At 58.8% G+C, this 13,118-nt stretch overlaps 1 protein-coding gene across 6 annotated transcripts in view; it reads right to left on the reverse strand.

Annotated features, from left to right (window-relative positions):
• UNKL (unk like zinc finger) overlaps positions 1-13,118 on the reverse strand; it is a 32,662-nt gene that overhangs the window by 7,196 nt on the left and 12,348 nt on the right. For 5 of the 6 annotated variants that reach the window (XM_010819174.4, XM_005224601.5, XM_005224598.5 and 2 more), the window contains 6 exons: positions 10,894-11,029; positions 9,579-9,696; positions 9,088-9,172; positions 8,488-8,573; positions 5,241-5,303; positions 2,755-2,932 (listed from right to left, as the gene is read on the reverse strand). In XM_010819174.4, coding sequence (XP_010817476.1) covers positions 2,755-2,932; positions 5,241-5,303; positions 8,488-8,573; positions 9,088-9,172; positions 9,579-9,696; positions 10,894-11,029 — 666 coding nt within the window. Of the gene's footprint in view, positions 1-1,182; positions 1,281-2,754; positions 2,933-5,240; positions 5,304-8,487; positions 8,574-9,087; positions 9,173-9,578; positions 9,697-10,893; positions 11,030-13,118 lie in introns of those variants that run through there. The other variant, XM_024985373.2, reaches the window with a different exon arrangement.

The following is a 13,118-nucleotide window of genomic DNA, read 5'->3' on the forward strand; positions in this document are numbered from 1 at the left end:
AAAGGCATGTAAAAGGAAGGAATGGATGGATGGATGGAAATAAACTGAGCGCAGGAGCCTTTTTCACCTGGAAGGCATTTACTTCATCCCACTCCCCCACCCCCACCCTGTGACTCAGCACAGAAGGACCTTGCTGTTGCCCTGCCCCCCTCTGGTGCAGCCAGGGCACAACCGGGACCAAGTCTCACCTGACAAGCCACAGCCTGTGTGGGGTGGTGGCAGGCGCCCCCGAGAAGTGTCCCGGCCCCCAAAAGAATCAGTGCTGCTTCTCTTGTTCTACTACACACCCCACTGCTCCCTGAGATCAGACCCAGGTTCTGAGATGTTCTCTCAAAAGAAATGACTTTTAACACTCAGAATCTACGTGACTGAGTCACCTGACCTATAACCTGCCGTACCTGACCGTGTCAAAATGCCAGGAACTGCCCAGACATTAGTGAGCAATTAGCTGAAAACTGCTGAGTAACAGCCCTGACAAAGCTCAGTTCCCAACGTGACACAGCACATCTGAGGGATGCCCAGGTCCCCAGGACCAGGAGACACATGGGGACAACTTACAGCGCAAGGAATTAGAGGCCAGAATGGGAAACCCTGACCCGTCACCCCCTGGGGTGGGCCAGGATGCCCCTGGCTGGCTGTCCTTCCGCTAATTGCTGGATGGACACGCACCCGACAAAGCGGCTCACTGCTGGTCTGAGTTCCCCATAGCGCAGCGGCAGTTCGCAGCAGGACAAGGCAGGGACCCTGGGAGCGGGAGACCCACCCACGCTAGGCGATGCATGTTTCCCTGGAGAGCCCGGTGGATGGCGCCCACGCAGGGAACACCCGAGCGTCCCCGCAGAGCAGGGTCCTAAAGACGGGAGATTTGTTTTGGCCTCATTCCGCAACCCCTAAGATCCTGGCACGGACCCCTGGCTGTCACACCTGGTCGGGGCGCAGGTGCCGCAGACTGCTACGAGGGCCACTGGGTGGGGAGGGGGCGGCCGGGGTGGCGAGAGGAAGAAGCGGATGCACCGCACCTGAGGGGTCACCTGGCCCGCTTGGGGGGACGGGAGTTGGCCGCCTGCGGGGAGGGGATGGGGGGTGCATCTAGCGGGGGGCAGATGGCGCACCGCCCCATCCGCAGCTCCGGGGAATGACGGCCCGCACCTTACCGGAGCGGGGCTGACAATGCTGACTCACCGTTCCCGCACCCCGCGTTGGTACCGCCGTCACCGCCGCCGATTCAAACGCGGCCCACTCCCCGCCTGCCCGCGCCGGCCCCGCCCCTGGTGACGCAAACCTGAACACCCCGCCCCAGACGGGATGCCCCGCCCCTGGTGTCCCGCCCCGGTGACGTAAGCTTTAGATCGCCCCGCCCCTGAAACGTCCCGCCCCGGTGACGCAGGCCCCTGGGTACCCCGCCCCGGCCCCGCCCCCTGGGTACCCCGTCCCACTGCCCCGCCCCGCCCCTGGCCCCGCCCCCAGGGTACCCCACCCCTGGCCCTGGACCCTGGCCCCGCCCCGCCGTGCAGACAGGTGCTTGCGGACTGGTGCTCGCCTCGCGGCTCCGCGTCCTCGGAGCACAGCGTCCCCACCGCCCAGAGCACGGGCCTTAGGCGGGGCACTCCACCTCTTCGCACCAGCACCTGACTCTGCCGGCGCTGCAAGGCGGCGTGCCGGGACCCCGGGCCCAAAGTGTGCGAAAACCACCGCGGCGAGGGCTGCTCTGGTGGGTTAAAGTGGGATCTCCGCGAGCCCTGTCGCCGGCCGGCTGCTCCTACCCTGCCCACCCGCAGCGGCTCAAGTAAAACGCTCAACCTAGCGCCCGTGGGGTTAACAGGCCGTGACCCTGCCCTCAGCTGCCCACAGCCTTGGGTCCCTCCCTCCCGGGTCCCACCGTTTGCCAGCCACCTGGCAGTGAACTCTGCAGGGCTCCACCTGTTTGTGTGAGGTGGAAGGCAAGGGAGAGGAACCTGCCCAGTGGCCCTGAAAGGGCTCCACGGAGTCCATGAAAGGGGGAGGTCTGTAAGGAGCACCGGCTTGTTTGAGCTGACTCTCAGGCAGTGAGTGCATCGCAGAGGTGCACCCCGGGGGAAGCAGGGGCGGGGGGGGAGGAATGGGGGAGTGGGGCGTGGGGAGGGGGGAGGAATGGGGAAGTGGGGCATGAGGGGGCGGGGGGAGGCTGTGCACTCCGGGTCCTGGGTGCCAACAGCGGAAAGGCCAGCCAGGGCCCTCCTCCCGGGGCCAGAGGGCAGCTCTGAACGTTCTGTGACTTCCCACAACAGCAAGGTGCCCACTGTCCAGACGGGGATCAGGGGACCGGCGTGACCTGGAAGGCGCCATCTCATGCACCAGCTCCACTCTTCCCTGGGCTTTCACCACAGTCCCAGCCAGGGCTCTGCGCCCCGACCACCGCCCCTAACCGAACCCCCACGTCCGATTACATGGGTGATTAGTTCACAAACCCACAAGGACGCCCAGCCGCCAGGGACGCCTTCCGCTCCCCACCCTGGTCACCGTCGAATCTACAGGCCCCCGTCATTTCTCTGAAGCCTCGGGCTCTCGGTGGTACTGCCGCTCTGGCCCGCCAGAGGGCGCCATATCCCCTCTGCCGCTTGTGGCGCCCAGCGAGGTAGGCGCTCTCCCGGGGCAGCACGGCCGGAGTGGCAGATGACCACCGGAAACGCTCTTCTGCAAAGGAGCGTGCGCACACACGCGTGCACCGGAAGGTGTCAAGGCAAGTGCAGAGAGGCAGCAGAGCCCCGGGCTTACCTGGGACGCCCTCGCCGGCACTGCCAGAAGGGTCGAGCGGGTGGGTGCGGGCCGAGAGGGCGGGCAGAGCGGTGGGCGAGGAGCCGCCTGAGCCGGTGCTGGACGCCAGGCTGGACGCGAGGCTGGAACTCACGCTGGGAGCGAGGGGGTGACCCACTGCCAACACCGCAAGGTGGCTCTGTGCAAAGACACAACAGGATGAGCCAGTGCTGGGCTCGTGGACAGCAACGTGATCACGGCCGCACAGTGACAGAGGACACTGGGGGACAGAGACAACAGAGTCACAACGGACAGGCCAGGTTGCTTCGCTCCCCACAGCAGACCAGAGAGCCAACTACTCTTCCAGATATTCTAGAGGGAGGGGCTTTAAACGTCTGGTTAGTTAGAAACTGTCGCTGCAGAATCGTAAGCTGCTACCACCCAGGGATGGGAACAAGTGCATCCAGAGAGTGTCATTCTTTATAGTGACAATAGTAAGAATCATGGTAATAGCGATGCAGAGCAGAAAAAAAGAAGCTACCACGGCACGAGCAGCCAGCCAGCAATGCTTCTGATGATTTCAATGAAATAACCTTGTAATCTCATTATCCAACAACAAAAATAAAAGATTGGGGCAATTCGCATTATCTTTATTTGATAGATTAAAAGGAAAAGAACTGGCACAATCTTGGATAAACAGCCAGGAACGTGGAGGGCACTGCACACAGTAAAGGCAGCAATAAAAATGAACCAGGACTGAGTCATGAAGTCAGGCCTCGGGGCTTTCCAAGGTCACCAGGAAACCAGGAGTCAGAGGCTATAGCAAAGTAAGACGGTGCGTTGTCTGGGCTATCCTGTCGGGGCCCAGGGACTCAGGGTTCTGTGGCTGCAGGAGGAGACGGAGGTCCTGGGGAGGAGCGGATGGCACCCACACGCAGGAAGGGGTCCCCAAAGCAGCTCTGAGCACCAATTGCCCACAAGAGCCAGCAGGCCAGCCTCACGGCCATGGCGTCCCCTGGGCATTCCAGCAGACCCTTCAAACAAGTAGAAAGCTCAGGGTCCCAGGGTCCCTCTTAGATGGCTTTCCGATACTGCTCCCCAACCCCTGTTCACTGTCCCTGGAGCCTGGCTTGGGGACAGGATGGAGGGGGTCCCTGGGTGTAGGTGAGCACTGGCTGGTAGATGAACCTGGCCAGCCTGCTCACAGTGCCTGAGGGGGTATAGCTCATATATCACATCAGAAACTGCCCACCCCTCTCGAGGTGCCCCGCCATGCATCCCACTCCTCTCTAGGCCCTTCCTCCACAGCCCTGAGATCACAGCCACAGTGCCCTGTTGGCTATGCTACTGTTAACATTTCATGTTTCAGATTCTTAATGAGCAACGTCTCGATTTCAATATCTTTTTAAAAAGTCACAAAGTAACTGGGTTGTATTTTTACTTTCAATCATCCTGCTGACTTCAGAGATGGCTTCAGAACTTCCTAATGGCAAAAAGTCCTGATTATCTCCCTCTGAAAAGTCCCCTGGGAGGCACCCTCGGGGCACCAAGAAAACCAGCAGAAGAGAAACAGCAACACCCTGTCCACTTGGGGATTTAAAAGAAAGCACTGAGCAGAGACAAGTGACAATCGAGCAGAGGGTGTGTGCTCGTTGTCTGCCGACCAGGCCCCAGCCTTGCAAAGCTGGCGAAACTCCCTCCGCCTTTCCACAGTGGCAGAAAAACACGTGTCCCATGTCTGAAAAAAATCCCTGCTTCTCAAACAACTCGGTTAAACGAGCACACGGGAAGCTGGGTGGCACAGAACAGAGAGAAAGGGTCCGACTCGGGGGAAGCCTCCGTGTAGCCTCACAACTCCCGCAGAGGTGAGAACGAGCCCAGGTTGTGACCCAAGAGGGAGCCAGGCTCACCAACGGACGCTGTCGTGGGCTCGGCTGGAACTGACATGGGGGTCCTGACCCCCCTGCACCTCTGGGCGGGACCTGACTGGGAGTCGGGTCTTCACCAAGGGAATCAAGTTAAGACGAGGTCGTCAGGGCAGGTCCTGATCGACAGGACTCATGTCCTGATGGCAAAAGGACGACTGCAGACAGACACAGATGCAGAGGGAAGACGGCGCCCACTGGCAGACGGCAGAGGGTAGCCCCAGGAAGAACCGCCACCGCCGACCCCCCGTCTGCAACTTCGGGCTCCGGACGGAACCGAGGCCTGCGGTTTAAGCCTCGGTCTGTGGGGCCGTCACCCACACAGAAGACCACGAAGGGCACCTCTTTTCCCAGGGCGGGGGGAACCTTTAAGAGGCTTTGGTTCTGTTGTTTCTAAGGTACATTTTTTAAAACGTGAAAACAAAGGAAACACGGAACAGACGCCTCTATGGGGGCTGTGAGAAAGGAGCTGTCTCACAAGTGGACGTCAGCCCGGTCACTGTGTGAGGCGGGGGTGAGTGTGACCAGCTGCGTGCAGAGTCCTAACACAGGCAGAGGTCGGTTGCAGACAGCACGAGGTACCTGCTTGCCGTCCTGCTCGCTGGCCTTCTGGCTGCCATCGGCAGGTGACTCTCTCCGCTTTGCCTGCAACAGAAAACGCACTGGCTGTTGGAAGGAGAAGCAGTTGATCAGAACCCCAGAGAGACCTCAGCTCCACCAGGAAGGCAGGAAAGGCCAAGCACTGAAGTCCAGGGAACAGAAAAGGCTTTCAAGTCGCTGCTTCTGTGTCAGCTCTCCTGGGCTCCATTTCCCGCGCCCGACATGGATCTCTGAGCTCTCGGCTGGTCTGTGTGGAGGCAGGTGAGAGGTCCCTGAACCCACAGTGTCAAACAAAGTGTCCCAGGCAGGGCTGCACCTCCAGTGCGGGGAGAGTCTTGGAAAGTCAACCCCTGAGGCAAAGGATGGTTTCCTGGAGGTGATTCTCTGCCCTCTCCTTCTGGCCTGGACACAGTCCCCTCCCTCCCAAGAGGAGGGGAAGGGCTTCACCCCAGAGAACTCAAATCACCTGGGGCTGCAGGAGGCTGAACCTTACCACAAACTCTCTCCGTAACCCTCCTCTTCCACTATTTCCCCCATGTCTTTGCTGCTGCTGCTGCTGCTAAGTCGCTTCAGTCGTGTCCGACTCTTCGCGACCCCATGGACTGCAGCCTACAAGGCTCCTCCGTCCATGGGATTCTCCAGGCAAGAGTACTGGAGTGGGGTGCCATCGCCTTCTCCTCCCCCATGTCTTTACCATCCCGTAATTCAGCTCCCTGAAAGCAGAAACCCCTAGGTCTAGTCACTTCTTCACTATTTATCGCTCTCTGTTAAAACGGTAGGTAAGTCCTCAGGTCTGGCATCCCAATGAATAAATAATAAATCTTTCCTCCAGCTAAGCTGGCTTTGGTCAGTTTAATTTGCGGGACCCCAGACACTAACCCTGAAAGGGTAGAGGGGACCGTTCCCCCCCTTTGCCTGTGTGTGTGGACTCCTGACTCCCACGAACCACCTTCTGGGGCTATTGCGAACGAGGACGGCTCTGCCTACAGCGTCTGGGGCCTGGACTTCCTCAGGGCAAACGTCGGCACAAAGCTGCCGTGAAATGCCCCGCAGGCCTGAGAAGTACTCTGGTTCCTGTGTCTGATCCTATGATGCGTGAGCCTGCGATGGCTCCAGTCACCCCGTCCTGTTTGGTTTCTGCATTTGCAGGAGGACCCATGGAGGGTGGAGAAGTGATGCTCACGCTGGCCCTGACCGGGGCCCCTTCCTCCTGCCCGATGGCTCAACTCTGAGCCCATCTGGGTATCTTTGGTTTCCTAGAATTCCACAAGTGACCCCGCGACCCCAGTTTGGGCGATGGCGCCAAGGCCCTGACCCGGGACCCGAGATCCTCGCTCCACGGAGAAGCTACACTGTGAAGGAGCCAGGCCATCCTGAAACAGCTCCACTTGGCTTCCTCATCAAGTCCCAGGGCTCTGCCCCATCCAGGCCCCTCTGCATCTGCCCTGTGCCGGGGACGGGGGTGGGGGCTCATGCTCCGCAACACCAGGAATTCCCATCACATTGAGCAGGCGCTGAGCTGTTCACAGACGCACTGGAACGGGGCGGGAGGAGGATGGGAAGAGCAGTGCGCCTCTGGGCACAGGGCACTTCACTCACACTCAGCTCGGCTGTCAAAGGCGATGAGATCCTGGGAAACAGGGAAGGGAAGCTGCCCTCTAGTCCGAGCCCCAACGTGGCTTATTTATTTTTTCATATTTATTTATTTGGCTGTGCTGGGTCTTAGTTGCGGCACACGGGATCAACTTCCCTGACCAGGTGGATCAAACCCAGGCCCCCTGCATTGGGAGCTCAGTCTTAGCTCCAGTCTACCAGGCCACCAAGCAAATCCCCTCACCATCACCTTAAATGAAAATGGCTCATTTGGGACAGCAAGACTCATGTTGAGGTCTGACGGTCTCCAAATACCCCAACCGACACATTCCCTTAGGGTCTTGACCAAACCAACGTCCCTGACCTCATGCCGAGGCGTGGGCCCAACTGACCCCAGCGCCTCAGATCCCACATGTTTCCTGGACTCTCAAAGTCTGTTTGAGCATTTGCTGAAAACATGGGGCAGAAGGAACAGCCAGTTTCCAGGTCCTGCTCCTGCCCAGGGGAAGGCTGGATGTTTCACTCTGAAACACTTTGCTCCAATCTTTTATTGGACGCTTTGTAACATAGGAAAACAAATCTGACTCCATATTGGATCTCTTTCACTTTAACATTTGTATTGTATTGCCTTTGCTACAAATTAATCACTAAAAGAATGTTGCCTATGGTCTGAAATCTACAGGCTAACCCAACCAACCACAGTCCCACTCCCATTTTAGTGCAAAAGAAGCCTGATTTCTAACTGGGTTCTTTGGGAAACGAGTCTATACCGTTTTCTTGGTCTGCTGGCTTTCTGAATAATGTTGCTATTCTTTGCCCCAACAACTCAGCCTTTTGACTTATGACCTGTTATGATGAGCAGTACAAGGGATTCCGTAACAACTCCTTAGAGGATCTTACTAACTTCTCTCTCAATTTCCAGTTCTGGAGATTTCAGTTTCAGGCCCTCCCAAGTTCTGGCTCACATAAGGTGAACCAGAAATGGTGGCTGGACCACCACTGTTCATTCACCATGAAGGAGCTGCACTGGAGTTCCACCTCAGGGTAACTGAGGAGCTGGGAGGGGGCTGCATCCAAGTGCAGCCCTGTATACGGCAGCAGTGGAGCTGAGAGCCCGACCCGGGCACAGGGCGGGCATCGTCCAGGAGGGCAGCCCAACTCCCTGCCCCGCTGAAAGAACTCAGCCCCGTCTGCAGGCAGATGCGGAGGCAGCACCTGCAGACGGCTTTATGGAAGTCACGGCCGATGAAGAAGAACTCCTGTGATACTCACTACCCCGAGACGGCGCCCCCGGGACACGCCTGCACCTCAGACACTGAGTCCCAAGCTGTCAGCTGTGCTCCTCACGGGGGAGCTGCCAGCATGGCCTCGCCTGCCCGATGGGGGTCCTTCTTCACCCTCAGGCGGAGACCGCGCCTCGCACACGACTGACACATGCGTTTCTGACAAAACACGAGGCCAAGCAAGTCCACCTGAGTCAGGACTCGGCCAGGACTCTTCTAGACGCTTCTACGCCACCAACCCTGCAGGCAGGCCGCCTCCAACCGCATCACGCAGAGACCACACCCATCCGAGTGCCTGACACTGGATTCAAACCAAATGGCAGCGGGCATCCTCCTTGGATGTCCCCACTTACGTGTCCGGGCTGCCCACTGGGGGTCGTGGGGACGTTGGTGAGGGCAAGGTCTCGGCAGCTCCAGTCGCTGGCCATCCCGAGGCTCTCTGCAGAGAAAGGGGGCTTTGAGTGGCTCCTGGCTGAGACTCTGCTTAAGGGACCCCAAGCTGGGGTTGGGGTGAGTGTGTATTAGCCTCTGACAGGTATAAGCTGACCTGCAAGGGACCCTCATGTCTTCTGGGGTGAATCATGAATGACTCCAAAGTCATGGAGAATTTCAATGGGAAAAGCCCCCCTCACCATTAAAATAGAAAAAAAACAGAAGTAAAATTGGAATTCGTAACATGCTCGTAAGAGCAGGAACCCACGCTCACAGCTTTAGGAGGAAGCTCCCAGGTGCAGTGAGGAAGGGCTGCGTCTGTGCACCTCCCGAACCCGAGGCTGCTTCCCCTTCAGGTGCTTTGTACAGGCTCATCTGGTCACAGTGACTGCACTCAGGACCTTGGGGCACCCAGAGGCAGGGCCAGGCTGGGCCCCAGGAGGCCCAGAGGCCCCCGACCCTCCCAGCCACCCTCGCCCAAGGCGGAGCCCCCGCCCGATCCCAGCAAAGGTGGCACGTACTGTCCACGTGTGCGAAGGCGCAGAAAGGGCCCCGGGGGCAGTGCCCGGTCTGGCGCATGTCGTTGCACTTGGTCGACTTGTAGATCTAGGAAACAAGGGCGACACAGCACGTAGAGCACCGGGCTGGAGACCCGTGTCCGCGGGAGGCCTGGAGCCGAGCCAGTCACGACGCAGAGCTCAAAGAACCACACAACGGGGTCTCCTGAAGACGACGGATGCAGGCAGCATGCCTCCCCCCGCCTCAACCCTCCAGCGGCCCAGGGCGCTGCGCCTGCGTGGGCCCATCAACCCCGGGAACCACGTGGGCCCAGGCCACTCCTGTGGCACCTGTCCTCGAAGCCACCCTCCAGGTCAGCTTGGCCACTTGGCGTTTCCTGAAAGATGCACCTGGCTCAGTGGCCGCCACCCAGCAGGTGCCCAAGGAGTGCCTGCTAAGCGGCCATGGCATGTGCCCCGTGAGCAGACTGCGAGTCCCCATCGGGCGCCCGTACCTCGGGATGGAACTGCTGCTCCGTGCGTGAGTGGCAGAGCGCACAGCTGTCCCCGCTTGCGCACCTGGACGGCTCGCCCCACTCGTCGCCATGCTTCACACTGGGGCAGGGCGTGGACCTGCGGCAAGGAGGGCTCAGGTGGGCAGATGGCCTCCCCATGCGCCCCCGGAGACCAGGCGCAGCCCTGCGTACTCTGGCCCTTCCTCACCAGGACAAGCATCCAGGGGAGCCCAGAAAGCATCTGGGAGCCTGTTTTCATTTTCCACAAAGTGTGAGTGAGTCTCGGTAAGAGCCCCCAGCGCCCGTGAGACTCAGCCGGGCCTCCTGCAGCATCTGGGCGACCAGGTCCAGCCCCGCACAGCCCACCAGGGACTAACACCCTCTTTCTCCCCACCAGACTGCTTCAACACTGCATCTGAGACCCAGGGCCCAAGACACGAGAACCCTAACAACCCCCTCCATGCTTCAGGTGCTTCCCAGCAGCTTTATTGTATGGGGTTTATTTTAAACTTATCTGTGGGAAATAGGACATATTTTATGATTTTCTACCCTTTTATATGCAGTAAAATTTACTTCACCTTCTCGAGACGACATCAAGTGACTAATACTCAGAGGTTCTCTGACCCTCAACTCTCGTTAAACCACTCAGAACAGTAACCGTCATAAAAAGATCTCTTTCTATGTGAAGGCCAAGTAAGGCATGCGAGGCAGTGTCAGATGATTGGAGAATGACTTTTGGCTCAAAGAACAAGCTGGACACAGAGCTGGGGACCCACAGGAGGGTCAAGGTGAGGGGCCAGATGCCTGGACACCCCTGGAGGTTCTGCGCCCCCAGCCCCCACCCTGCCCAGTGCTGGGCCCGTGCGGCGGGTTGGCAAACCAGAGGATAAGCCGGGCACCAAGGTGAGGATAGGTGGAGGGAGGAGGAAATGGCCCAGGAAGAGATCAGGACTACCCAGGTGCACGACCCCAGGTGAGACCCAAACCCACAACCTGAGGAAGTCAGGCCCCCAGAGAGGGTGAAGCAGGCTGTGGGCACCAGGACTCCCAGCCTCGCCAGGGCGGGCCCTCGCCAGCAGGCGCCCTTGCCGGAGGACGCACAGGTCACGGGGGGGACAGGGAAACAGAGGAGCCACACCCTGACCACACCTGCCACCATGGGGGCATCTGCTGGGCTGGCATCCCTGGACACCAGGGCCTCCAGGGAGGCTGAAGGGAATGGAGGGGCCGCTGCCTAAAGCAGAGCCTCGAGCCAGACATAAGCCCAGTGGAGGGGCAGCCAGGCCCACACCCGTGACCCAGGGCCCGGGCTCACCTGTACTGGAACCGCCTAGGGTCCCGCCGCCGGTCCCTGCTGTTGTGGAAGTGTGGGCATGCGTAGCCCTGGCGGCACAGGCGCGGCGGCTTGGGGCACTGCTCTGTCTTGTAGCTGCCCAGCACAAAGTTGGTGTCTGCAAGACAGGGGTCCACACGGGGAAATGCGCACGCCCGCTCACGGCGGCCACGCTGCCCCAAGCGTCTCTGGGCAGGCGATGAGAAACGCCATGCAGTCTGTCCTATAGTGGAGGCAAAGGGGTGAAGCACAGACAGGCGTGCCACGTGGGTGAGCCCTGAGCGGGCCGGATGCGTGGTCAGCGAGAGCGGCAGACACAGAAGGCACGGCCTGACCCTACTTAAAGGAAGCGTCCAGGACAGGCAAACCCGCGGCAGAGTGTGGCCGGGGCTTCTTCGGGGAGACTGGACAGAGTTTTAGAACCGGATGAAAGTGAAGGACGCACACCACTGAACACACTAGAAACCTCCGAAATACACTTTTAAAAGGCTTGGTTTGACCGGCAGGTGACGCTGTGACAGCCGTCCCCTGGCACCAGGGCCACCGCCTGTGGGGAGGCAGTAGCCACGTGAGAAGCCCCCGAGCGTTCCATAAGGTGGGCCCCAGACCTGCCCTGAGAAATAAAGTCTATTTTCTAAATGGTTCATTTCATGTTATCTCAAAGCAAAAATAAAAACCTACCAAGGGTCATTTATAAGCCGTATCCAATAAAAGGAGATTCTTGAAAATAATACGCATTCCTGAGCAATGCAGGAGACCTGGGTTCAATCCCTGGGTTAGGAAGATCCCCTGGAGAAGGGAATGGCTGCCCACTCCAATATTCTGGCCTGGAGAATTCCATGGACAGTCCATGGGGTCGCAAAGACTCAGACACGACTGAGTGACTTTGACTTTCTTTGGGCTGGTTAATAATTGACCTTCCCTTTATATTTTTACAAACGCCATTGTTTTTAACCAAACTTGCCCAGCGGGGCTGACCGTTGAGGTGTTGCGGGAAAGGCCGGGGCAGTGCTGTGCCGACGCCCAGGACATGCTTCCACGCCCAAGTTTAATGGCCCCACCTCCACCAGGCCAAACTCAGTTCCAAATAACTGATTAAATGACAAGAAACATGAACCGCACAGCAGGGCATGGCGAGGACAAAAGGAGTTTGAGCAGAAAAGATGATTTTGAGAAAATAAAAATTGTATGCTGTTTGTTCACAAGCACTGACTGAAGGTCTCCAACAGACAGAGGTCCTGCACTGCATGGCATGACCCACGAGGAAGTAGGCGGCGTGGCAGCATCTGCGAGTCCCAGGGGCTGGGGACACCCATCGGAGGGTGATGGATGAACAAGCCCCCCAGACCTCTTCAGCAATAAGAAGACACTAGCAAGCCCTGAAGAGACCAGGGGACCCCTGCACACACAGCACCAAGTGCAGCGGCTGCGCACTGTGGTCCCCACTGTAGGACAGGACCGTGGGGTGAAAGGTCAGCGGCCGGCAGGGAGGGGGAGGGACTAGCCGCAGAGCAGAGAGGGTCTGAGGGCAGTGACATCCTAACGGGAGGATCCAAGTCTTTACACATCTGCCCAAACCCGGAGGACAACACAAGGCGGGTGAGAAATTGGGTATCAATACGATCATGTATCAATCCTGGTTGTCAACTGGGTATCAATACAATCGTGTATCAATGCTGGTTGTCAACTGTAACAAACGTTACCACATCAATACTAGGTGTTCCTGAAGCACCAACAAAGAACTTCCCTAAGAAAGAAAATCTGCTCCTTAAAAACTCAATCCACAGGGCTGAGAATCACTGGGCCTGGCCCGGCCCACTTTACTTCTTCAAGCTCAGCCTGCCCGACGGTGACGAGGGCACTCACACCCCGACCCGGGCCGCCAGCCGGAGCGCACGGGCGGAGCTGGGGTCTCGGACCAGGGGGGCTGAGGGGCTGCAACACAAAACGGCTGCTCTGCTGAATGACAAGCTCTGAGGTGCCGGCGAGCGGGAGCCGCGGGCGGCCGTTCCTCTGTGGCAGCCTTTCCCCGGGCACGGCTGGACAAGCACACGGACGGTGGCCCGCAAGGCCCGTCCTGAGAAGGCCTGGGCGGCCACCGTTATAAACACATGCCTGGGCCCCGGGCAGCTCAGGGTTCAGCAAGCAGGGGAAAGACCCTTGCAGGGAACTCAGCACTGAAGTGAGGCAGCCTGAAGTGTTGTGTG

This window comes from Bos taurus, chromosome 25 (genome assembly GCF_002263795.3).
Source record: "Bos taurus isolate L1 Dominette 01449 registration number 42190680 breed Hereford chromosome 25, ARS-UCD2.0, whole genome shotgun sequence".
NCBI classification, from domain to species: Eukaryota; Metazoa; Chordata; class Mammalia; order Artiodactyla; family Bovidae; genus Bos; species Bos taurus.